General features: G+C 39.2%; 1 protein-coding gene across 6 annotated transcripts in view; it reads right to left on the reverse strand.

Moving 5' to 3' along the window:
• Nucleotides 1-6,221: 6,221 nt before the first annotated feature.
• LOC147108798 (oxysterol-binding protein-related protein 2-like) overlaps nucleotides 6,222-12,362 on the reverse strand; it is an 86,787-nt gene continuing 80,646 nt past the window's right edge. For all 6 annotated transcript variants that reach the window (XM_086005637.1, XM_086005640.1, XM_086005639.1 and 3 more), the window contains one exon: nucleotides 6,222-10,260. In XM_086005637.1, the coding sequence (XP_085861763.1) occupies nucleotides 10,158-10,260 (103 nt within the window). In that variant the 3' untranslated portion in view covers nucleotides 6,222-10,157. The remainder of the gene's footprint in view (nucleotides 10,261-12,362) is intronic.

The raw sequence follows: 12,362 nt of genomic DNA on the forward strand, positions 1-12,362 counted from the left end.
GAGGGGCGAAGCAGATATTGCTATCGGGGGGGGGGGGGGGGGGGGGGGGGAGTGTGAAATATTAGATGAAATAAACATAGTGAGAGAGGAAGTATTAAGAGGTTTAGCAGCTTTAAAAGTGGATAAATCCCCAGGCCCGGATGAAATGTATCCCAGGCTGTTAAGCGAAGCGAAAGAGGAAATAGCAGAGGCCCTGACTATCATTTTTCAATCCTTTCTGGCTTCAGGTGTGGTGCTGGAGGACTGTTAATATGGTACCCTTGTTTAAAAAGGGAGAAAACAATAGTCCGAGTAATTACAGGCCAATCAGCCTAACCTCAGTGGTGGGAAAATTATTGGAAAGAATTTTGAAGGACAGGATAAATCTTTATTTAGAAAGACACGGATTAATCAAGGATAGTCAGCACGGATTTGTTAAGGGAAGGTCGTGTCTGACAAACTTGATTGAATTTTTTGAGGAGAGAACAAGGAGGGTAGATGAGGGTAGTGTGTTTGATGTAGTGTATATGGACTTTAGCAAGGCTTTTGATAAGGTTCCACATGGCAGACTGGTCACAAAGCTAAAAGCCCATGGGATCCAGGGCAAAGTGTTAAGTTGGATTCAAAACTGGCTCGGAGACAGGAAGCAGAGGGTAATGGTTGATGGGTGTTTTTGTGACTGGAAGGCTGTTTCCAGTGGGGTTCCACAGGGCTCAGTACTAGGTCCCTTGCTTTTTGTGGTGTATATCAATGATCTTGACTTGAATATAGGGGGTATGATTAAGAAGTTTGCAGATGATACTAAAATCGGTTGTGTGGTTAATAATGAAGAAGGAAGCTGTAGGCTGCAGGAAGATATCAATAAATTGGTCAGGTGGGCAGAACAGTAGCAAATGGAATTCAATCCGGAGAAGTGTGATGTAATGCATTTGGGGAGGGCTAACAAGGAAAGGGACTACACATTAAATGGTAGGACACTGAGTAGTGTAGAGGAACAAAAGGACCTTGGAGTGCATGTCCACAGATTCCTGAAGATAGCAGGCCAAATAGATAAGGTGGTTAAGAAGGCATACGGAATGCTTGTATTATATGCCACGGCTAGTAAAGGCAAGAGGATTATGCTTCAACTGTATAAAACACTAGTTAGGCCTCAGCTGGAGTACTGCGTGCAATTCTGGTCACCACATTACAGGAAAGAGGTGATTGCGTTAGAGAGGGTACAGAGGAGATTTACAAGGATGCTGCCAGGAGTAGAGAATCTTAGCTATGAGGAAAGACTGGATAGGCTGGGTTTGTTTTCCTTGGAACAGAGGAGGCGGAGGGGAGACCTTATTGAGGTGTATAAAATTATGAGGGGCATAAAGTGGATAGAAAGGACCTATTTCCCTTAGCAGAGGGGTCAAAAACCAGGGGGGCATAGATTTAAAGTAATTGGGGGAAGGTTTAGAGGGAATTTGAGGGGAAATTTCTTCACCTAGAGGGTTGTGGGGGTCTGGAACTCACTGCCTGAAAAGGGTGGTAGAGGCAGGAACCCTAACCACATTTAAAAAGTACTTGGATGTGCACTTGGGATGCTCTAACCTGCAGGGCTACGGACCAAGAGCTGGGAAGTGGGATTAGGCTGGATAGCTCTTTGTTGGCCGGCGCGGGCGCGATGGGCCAAAATGGCCTCCTTCCGTGCTGTAACTTTCTATGATTCTATGAAATGCTGGCGACATTTTGGGCCCCTTAAGTCTGTTCTTCTCTTTAGGTCCTAGGTTGAGTTTCACTTCAGTTTCAGTGCTAGAAATTCCAGCTAGGCCTTGGGTTCTGGGGAAATCTAGCTCCTTTTGACAGATTTATATTAGAGGAATAAATTCATCATTGCAGGTGTATTTTTCACCCGTCTCCTGTGGAACAATACCCAGTATACAATCAGACGAATAATTTATTGTGAGGCAAGAATGATAGTGGGGAAAAAATAAATTTCACCTCCTGCATTTAATGATTAAAAAAAAACTATTGAACAAAAATCATGAGCCAAGAGTGTTTGGGTAGAGGAATTTTTGGCATCGCTAACTTCGACCAGCATTGGGAGGAGGGGAATCCAAGTCACTTTGAGCTTAGCCGTTATCGCTGGAAGCAGTCAGCCCCCAAATATGGTGAGTGACCAATAGGGTCAGGAGAAACGTGAAGGAAAAATCTTGAACTACAAATCACTGTGTAAAGCAAAAGGGAAAACATCTTTTTAGTCACAAAAAAAAATTAAAATATTTTCACCTAAAGTGGGAGGCATACAGTAAAAGAAAAATACAAGTCATTACAAATATAATGCCGGTGAGACCCTGTCTTTCATCATTGGTAACGTGTAATATTTTTTACCTCAATCGTGATATATTGCTTTGGTACATTTACTGTATTACTATGATGAGTGAACTGTTGTCACGCTTAAATTGAAACAGGGCCATGGTAAGTATCAGAAACTGTATTTTAGATTCCAGACGACCCATGAGCAACTCCATGAAAGATCTACTAAATTAATACCACTGCAATTGCTTAAAAAAATGGCCAAATGTATTCATGTTTTTAGGAAAAAATTGGAATTATTAACTTTATTTCTCTCGCTGTAGGCGAGAGAAATAGTGTGAGTTAACTGTGAAGTTGTGGCACGCCAAAAAAAGTTAGGGCTTGTCCATTCAAGTGTGTGAAATTTAACAGCGTGACATGTCTCAATTAGCAAACAACCTCTCTGGCACTGAAAATTTACTTTTACAAGTGTGAATTCTCATTCCTTCAGATTTTAATTATTGTTGAGATTAAAAAAAAATTAAACTATCTTTTTAACTTTTTCTTTCTTCTCTCTCTCTCTCTTAATCACACCTTTCTCTCCCTCTCTCTATTTTGCTTTCTGTACATGATTTTACATTGAATTAAACATTCTAACTTACACTTCCTGGTTTAGACTCTGCGTGCCTTAGTAAGGATTTTTCAATCTGATTGATTGAAGAGTCACGTGGTTGCTTGCCCTGTTCACACAGGTTCCAGATCCCCTGAAAAGGACGGCACGCTGTATCAACTCCCAACTACCGTAAAAGTCTGTGGGAAACTGTAAGTGTAATGAATGGCGAGTTCCATTCATTCGCCACTGACCGCAAAATCCAGGCCATTATATCTGCGTCCTGTGCAGTTATTATGTGACCTGCTTCACAGAATCCCACTAGGCTTTTTCAGGTTAATTGCAGCCCAGCATTACACAATACAACAATCTATATATTTGTTCTCACTAGCAACCATTTCCATTCTACATTAACCTTACTTCCTGTTTAACAATTTTTGAGTCATGCTTTTTTATGTCAACATTTATAATAGGAAAACCCTATGTCAACATTGTGTTGTCATGCCAAATTTGAAGGCCACCAGCCACTTGATGGATAATGTTGCAGTCTTCCTAAAGGCTAAAATTATGGATTTGCCTATGCAGTAAAATGCCTGCTTCTCCCCATTCTCAATAAGCCCTCCATTCTCCTACACTATTGAACTGGCTCTGCCCTGGTTCCAGCTCCTCTTCAAATGGTTATTTCTCCCCACTCCCTGGAAAAGAAAGCCTGTGCTCTCCTGCACTACCCCACAGCCAAATGTCCATTAATTGCCACTCCCTGAAGACACTGCCCCCAGCTCTGCCTCTAGTATTTAATATTAAACTAGCCAAACACTCCCAGTGCTGGATTTAATAACTGGCAAAACTGGTAATTTTTAATTCTATGATTTACCCTTTCTACATCCGCTTCAATTTTGCTTTTAACTGGTCACATCCCACATGCCTTAATTCTCAACAGGCCCACTTGCTCCTAGTCCCAGCCCCACCATTCCTTCCTTACCCAGGCCTAACCACACTTTTATTTAGCTGACAGATTCCCTTTGCACATCAAGCTAGGCTGACACTCCAGTGCAGTGCTGAGGGAGTGCTGTACTGTTGGAGGTGCCGTCTTTCGGATGAGACGTTAAACCGAGGCCCCGTCTGCTCTCAGGTGGGCATAAAAGATCCCATGGCACTATTTTGAAGAAGAGCAGGGGAATTATCCCCGGTGTCCTAGCCAATATTTATCCCTCAATCAACATAACAAAAACAGATTATCATCACATTGCTGTTTGTGGGAGTTTGCTGTGTGCAAATTGGCTGCCGCGTTTCCCAATATTACAACAGTGACTCCACTTCAAAAAGTACTTCAATGGCTGTAAAGTGCTTTGAGACGTCCAGTGGTCGTGAAAGACGCTATATAAATGCAAGTCTGTCTTTCTTTTGCACTGAGAAATTCTGGCCCTAGCTCCCAAGAGACAAAGTGCAGCAACCAAATTCCAACCATGCCATAATCCTGTTCTGCTTTATGTCCTACTTCTCCCCAGATTCCTCTCAAGACAACAAAAACTTCCATCTTACAATCTTATTTCCCCTTCAAATATTTAATCTGTTCTTCAGCACATCCATCATATAACAATTCTTTTCAGTCTCATCTACCAACACAAATGTTATTGCACCTTTTCATTTCCATTGTAGCAGCACTAAAAAAAAGTCTTAACTATTCCCAGTAGATCTTATTATTTCCGTTACATTCTCACTATCTTACTCCTTCACACTATTCAGCACATCAACGGTATAAACACTTTTTACTCCCTTGAAATACTTCTCTATAGCAACATTAGTAACAAAATTATTTAAATTTGTTGCCCACGTTTATCACAATTTTTACAAGAAAAACTTTGTATCAATTTACGTGCATAATCACTGCATTCAAAGAACCTTTTTATAACATCCCTTCAACATGGTAGCTACAGCTGTAGCTTCATTTCTAAACCTCACACTACCTGCCAATAATAGACTGCAATCATTTTCCAATATTTCTTTAGTTAAATGCAATGCCAAATATTCTATGAATCATACGAAGTATTCAATCCCCACTCTGTCTTCATACCTACATTACTCCATCAACATTACGTGTCAAAAATGTCACACCGTATCTCTTAAATTATATATATCTATAATAGATTAAAATTTTCTGTATGTCAGACAGATCTTATTTGGACATCACCATTATATGTGATACAATTACATCTGCACATTTCTACCAATAGATGAAGCTTTTTAGATATCAGAAGCTACAGCTCTCCATATTTCTATCTACAGCAGCACTAATGCCTTCTCCTCTTTATCCTGACTTTGTGGGCAAAACCTCAGGAGATCCGCTAGTAATAAATTGAAAATCTCGCTACACACTTCCTGTCTACAAAACCTAACTTCCTGTTCACATTTTTGTCAATTCCCCATCATAAATTCCTTGTCCACATTTATAAATGGAAATTGTCTACGTGAACCTTTTAACACAGTAATCACTCTCCCTTAGTGGTGGCATTATAGCACCTCGGCTTCGTGTCTCCCAACTCCTCATCTTGTATTCTAAGAAACTCCTCTGTCCCAACCAACTCTACTTTGTTTCCCAAATTGCTCTGAGTTTTGCTATTTAACTATACACAAATCAAAGTATTATATAAAATGACAGTCAGACTGAATGGGCAGAATTTTCAGAGGTAAGAATGGGTGCATTGGAGGGAAGTGAAAGTTGAAAACATGTGAGCCCCGACCCGCCCACTTTCATCTTTAACTAAGGAGGGATGGGTGGGCAGGCTGCCAACCCGCTGCAAGGAGACGGGTTGGCAATTTAATTATAACGAGGCCTGAAGCCTCTGCTTTGCAGGTTTAACTGTAGGCGGCTGGGGATCCCGGGGCTCAGGGTTCCTGGTGGCTACAACGAGGTGGCTGGGAGGAGCAGGAGTAAACTCTACAGCATGCCAGGAAACCCATGAATTTCTGGGTTTCCCGCCGTCTCCTGGGTCCACCCCCCACACGCAGTGCGGGTGTGACCCCGCAAAATCCCACCCAATGACTTTAAAATAACGACTGAATGACGTCTGCATGCCCTGGTCCAATAATCTCCCACCTCCTAACCCCACTTCACTTGAAGACTAAACTTAGTCTGGACTTCCTGTGTGCAACGCTATGGAAGATTGACAGGTATTATTTAGTTAAATTTATATCTAAATTCAATACAGCTCACTACACCTCAAAAGTGTTTCATTGGCTGTAAAGTCTTTTGAGACGTCTGGAGGTTGTGGAAAGCACTTCATAAATGCAAGTCTTTCTTTATCTGTCTTGCTGTAGGCATCACCACTGGAGATCCAGTAGTTGATTCATAAAAACTGACACACACTTCAAAAAAAGTTTTATTTTTAAGTAAATATTTATACATTTTAACTTGTTAACATACATTAATTTAGAATTATGCAGACTCTTCTGAAAAAAAATATTACAACTGATTTGAAGCTTTATTAATGGGCCTTGACATTTAAATATTATAAAAATAAGTCAATTTTGCACAAGTGTGTGTGTTTTATGAACTGAACTCTTCATGCAACATTTAATAAGGCAAAGAAACAACTATTTTAACAATTCAACCAAGAAGCAGCTGTCCAAGAAGGCAAAATGAGTTGACTTTTCATAGCTCAATATTAAATACAAATCATAGTGTATGAGATTATTTGGTTGTAAACTAAATAGCAAAAAGGAACTTTAATTTTTTGTCACACAGTTCAAATAAACACTAGTCATGTGAGTTAAAAATGACATTATTTTGTTTTAAATAATACCATAGAGACTGCAACATTTTACATATCTATAATTTGGAAATATACCAATTTTATGGAGTGTGAAAAATGGGGCAGATCATTTATCTTGAGTGTTTTTTAAACACCATTACTCCATACAAAGTAATAATTATCATGAACATAATTCAGGTTGTGACAGATTAGGAGTTAGTCACAAATACTAAATTGGATAAAAAGTAAGAACTGGACACGGTTTACAAATTTAATTTGAAAAGAGACAATATCTCTTAATAACCATTTATACTTAGACTGTAGTTAATAACCACCAAAAATCAAATATGCTCTACCACTTTGTATATTTTAAACCTTTAGTACCATGGCATGTCTTATCTGTCAAATTATATTCTAACTTTTAGACCTGTACCACAAATACAGAAGACAGCTTTCTGCAATATTTTAAACAAATGTTTAGCCAAAATTATTAAAATTATTTAAGGGAACATAAAACAGTCTATATTGTACTATTTGGTAGTTTTAAACTTCAGCCCATATGATAGCAAAAATAAATATGGTCTCTTTAAATACAATATATATCACGGTTTTCTTTCCAAACCCCCACTTAACAGACAGCAACCTCTGTATTCTCACATTTGCCGTCACATAATGACACACTTCATTCACAAATATCCAAATTCTACATGATCTGCATAAACGTCCGTGTTCCATGCATTACAAACTTAGCACAAGAGAAAAAAAAAAACACAAGTTAAGCAACTCCTTGGGACATAAAAAAATGGATGTGTTAATATGTACTGCTGTGATGTGTTTTGGAAGCAGTATGCATCTGACATTTGCATAGTTTTTGATGATGGTGCTGCTGAAAGTAAAATTTACAATGTTAGCCTCTGGCTAAAATATCTCCGGTTATACACATGTAGAATGTCATTTAGTTCAGTTATCTAGCACAAATACAAGTGAATGCAGAAGACTGATGAAAATATATCAGCAGTTGGTGCAATTTACTCAAGTACAGCTCAATCCCATCTACAGAACAATCCAGCCCAAAACCAAATTAACTGGCTAGAAATTTCCTTTGCAATTTGGAGAATAAAAATAGTACTCAAAAACTGATTAGGTTATACCTATAAAATCTTAGGTCGGTGTGTATGTTTATGTATATATTTCTCCCCAGACAGTTGTGTCCAAAGAGTTGTTTGTACAAATGTATTTTAGCACATCTTGTTTCCCTGCAAGTACTTCTGTACAATTTAGGGAAACTGAAACTTTAGCATTTCCTAGTTTTCAAAATATTTTATAAAATGTCTGATCAAATTTGAGAACCATTCACTTTCTCCATCATTTCCTACAAGTGCAAAGCATATACAGAGGGTGAGGAATTTGGATGTGCTGCTGTTTTTTCCCCCCCAACATAAATATAAAAATGATCTTACCTGTCCATTTTTGGAGGGGCTGAACAAGGGCAAGTTGAAAAGTGATCTCTGTACTCATAAAAATGGCAATTATGAGTGTTACTTACAGGACAACAGAAAACAGTTTCATCTCATCTATGGGCTGCTACTGTTCTTTAGTTCCTAGCCTGCTTATTGATTCACGACAATCAATAGTAAGTACAATTCACTAATTTATTAGCAAAAGTTCCCATAATTTCAAGCCCAATGAAAGTATATTTGTCTTTGTACAATTTGATTCCCTATTCCACAAAATTGTATCTGTGAATTCAAGTTGAAATAACATTAACATTATGGCTTCAGAACATCTACAGACACGCACACCAATAAAATAAAGATCACTTTGGCAATAAAACATACAGATATACACAATTTTTTTTTGTTTTTGGATTTGCAAATCTTCACGTAAACAATGATGCAAGCAGCTCCTGGCAGTGTTACATTTTCAAAACAACATATCTGGGGACATTCAAATCATGCATTAGAGTGTATTACTGCAAAAGAGCCATTAGTAAAAATAAATGGCCACTCTCAGAGAGGGATGACATTATCAGGGGCAAAAAAAGGGGAAATTAATAGATAGTGGACTACTGATATTTGTACTCTTTCAACTCTAAACTTTTAAGACTTGTAAAATACCTTCCCCACTGATGTGCTGACAGGATTGCCGAAGACATCTATTACCAATAATAGAAGTTCTGTTGTCATAGGCAGCAAAAAAAAAATTGGATTTATCCTGAGGCAGCAATACTTCAGGTAAGGAACATATGGGAGATTAAAAGTCTAAATTTCAAAGAAGCAACACCAAAACCGAAGTGAGAAAATTTATTTTATATTGCAGCAAAAATGAAATCAACAAAAGGGCTTTTTTTGTGTGAGATTTTGACATTAAGGTGGGCAACACCACTAAATTGTTTAGGTTGTAGACTGCTTAACAGCTGCATGTATTTCAATCACCTTCATCAACTTATAGGTTCATTGAAAATCATATAACATGCTTCAGTACAATATTCTGGTTACTGGGAATCCAGTTATGGAGGTTTGTGTTTCAACTGATTCCTTTCCCCACTCCCAACACATTTATTAAAATTCTCATTAAATTGCAACCATTTCATGTACAGAACACTTCTGCACTGGTGTGAAATTGTATTTCTTGGGAAACAAATAAGGAAAAAGCAATACAAAGTTAATGTTTATACCTTTCTAGTGGAATTGCAACCTTTATTCAGACCTACGTATATAGATTAATGCTGAAACACAAGTACCTAATTGTCAAGTCATAAGCACCGGTAAAGCATTTTTTAAAGCTTTTTTTCTTTTTCTTGCCAAGTTTCTCTCCTCCATTTCTCTCTCTTGTACTTGAAGGCACCTTTCTGTGTAGTTCCATGGGCACCAGCTTCTCTCTGGTACTTCACCCAAGTAGCCATTATCCATCAGTGAGTCTTTGTAGTGACTGTCTGCAGGCTATTTAACCATAGGGGGCTTTACAATTGCACCCAATTTTGTGCTCGCTCACCGTTTACACGTGCACGCTTCAAGCAGGGGCCACTGGATAGCATCAAGGGTGTGAACCCCTCACCAGTTTATCCCTACCTAACCCAGGGATGAAACGGCCCTTTGTAGCACCCATACCCCAGCTGAAATCAGCTAACTCAACACAAACCAGGGATCGAATCTGGACCTTTCTTGGTCTGTATGGCAGTTATACACTGGATAAATTCAATTAGCCGTTTGGGTCGGGGGGGGGGGAGGTGGCGAGGAGATTCCAAAACATTTCTACTGTACTCCTGGGAGCTCAAAAGTAGCACCCAATTCCATTATGTCAGATTAGAAATGCTGGCAAAACATTTCAAGCATTATATTATTTATATATGAATGGCGGGGGAGAATTTTCCAAAACCTCTTCTCAGTTATTGCACATAGACATTATAGTTAAGAGATTCTGGGGCAGACATCAGTGTAAGTTAAACAAAATAAAAGCAAACAGACAAAACCAGGGTAGAAGATTTAGAAGTAGTAGAAATGTTAAAGTCATTTGATCGACATTCAATGATACTTTGAGAATAAAAATCCTCAGTAAATATCAGGGCAATCTTCGTAATTTCTTTCCCAGTACTTCCCTGTATAAATCCAGTCTGGTGTTCGCGTGTGCTGATTGATATCCTGTCGAAACCACCTGTAGAAAAAATTAAGAAATGAAAGATAAACAAATCACAACTTTGTTATAAGTAAACATTTTAGACAACATTTCTGAACAAATTAAATCAAGGTTTTGGCCTATTTTCTTTGACTCATTATGAAAGAAAGCCTTGTAGCAAATTCAGTTCACCTATGTATCAGTTACGGTTTCATCCCAATCAAGCCAGAGTTGAAGTAGTAGAACTTTACCCAACTGAGCCTACGGATGGCGTTATTAGGAGAGCCCAGATTTTGCGGTGGTAATGATGGCAAAACTGTCAGCGTTCGGCGTCATTACCCCTCTGAAACTGACCGTAACTTCAGGATTTAGCGCATGTGCAGGTAAACGCAGAAATCCTGAAGTTGCGGTCAGTCATTCCCTGCTCCGCCACAGGCTGCACTGTGGAATTCCCCATAGCTGGCAATCAGTTGAACTAATGAAAACTTAAGCTTTTCCGATCTATTAACGCTGTTAAACATTCCATAAATAACTGTTGGAATAGGTGCAACTGGCGTTTTAACGGCATACTGACTGGAACATTCTGGACTAAAACTAATTTTATATTTGTAGAATGTCAAATTTCTCCATTGATAAAAATTACTAGATTTTTAAAATAATAAATGTAATTTTTTTAAAGTTTGATATTTTAGCTTCTACCTTAACCCCATGTGTATGTCCCAATCTTTATTCCGTTCTCTGTGGAAGGAAAATATTTTTAAAGTGAAATGATAATCAGTGCTTTTTATTTCCTGGTTTGTTGTCTGAGAATTCTTCAATGTGACTTGGCTGCTTAGACAGCTTGATGACATCACTGCTGCTGTATGCAAGGGATCTCCTTTTGACAGCGCTACAATCAAATTAAGGTCGAGAAAGCTAAAGATTTTGCTAGAGAAATCGCAAGATCTTTGTGGGCAGCTTTCGATCGCTGTCGCTTCGCCGCTGACTGCAATTTCTGGGCCAATATAGTACAACATGGGTCAACATAGGGAGTGGCATTAAGCAAATCAATGTGTATTTCAAAGTATATTCATCCCATCTTAAATAAATAATGAAGGCACATAATGGTACTCTTCAATTATTTAAATAAATAAAACTACAAATACAACAACTTGTATTTATATAGTGCTTTTAACGTAGTAAAATGTCCCACAGCGCTTCACAGGAGTGTTACAAGACAAAAAATTGACACCGAGCCACATAAGAAATTAGGGCAGATGACCAAAAGCTTGGTCAAAGAGGTAGGTTTTAAGGAGCGTCTTAGAAACATAGAAGATAGGAGCAGGAGGAGGCCATTCGGCCCGTCGAGCCTGCTCCGCCATTCAATGCGATCATGGCTGATCATCCAAACTCAGTAACCTGTCCCTGCCTTCTCCCCATATCCCTTGATCCCTTTAGCCTCAAGAAATATATCTAACTCCTTCTTGAATATATTTAATGAATTGGCCTCAACTGTCTTCTGTGGTAGAGAATTCCACAGGTTCACCACTCTCTGGGTGAAGAAATTCCTCCTCATCTCAGTCCTAAATGGCTTACCCCTTATCCTTAGACTGTGACCCCTGGTGCTGGACTCCCCGCCATCAGGAACATCCTTCCTGCATCTAGTCTGTCTAGTCCTGTTAAAATTTTATAAGTTTCCATGAGATCCCCTCTCATTCTTCTAAACTCCAACGAGTATAAGCCCAATCGACCCAATCTCTCCTCATACGTCATTCCTGCCATCCCAGGTATCAGCCTGGTGAATCTTCGCTGCACTCCCTCCATGGCAAGAACATCCTTCCTCAGATAAGGCGACCAAAACTGCACACAATACTCAAGATGTGGTCTCACCAAGGCCCTGTACAACTGCAGCAAGACATCCTTGCTCCTGTACTCGAACCCTCTCGCTACGAAGACCAACATACCATTTGCCTTCTTAACCGCCTGCTGCACCTGCATGCTTACCTTCAGCGACTGGTGCACAAGGACACCCAGGTCTCGTTGCACTTCCCCTTCTCCCAATCTATTGCCATTCAGATAATAATCTGCCTTCCTGTTTTTGCCAAAGTGGATAACCTCGCATTTATCCACATTATACTGCATCTGCCCAATCACCCAACCTG

The sequence above is a fragment of the Somniosus microcephalus genome, chromosome 13 (genome assembly GCF_052327205.1).
Source record: "Somniosus microcephalus isolate GS21.2 chromosome 13, FLI_Smic_1.0, whole genome shotgun sequence".
NCBI classification, from domain to species: Eukaryota; Metazoa; Chordata; class Chondrichthyes; order Squaliformes; family Somniosidae; genus Somniosus; species Somniosus microcephalus.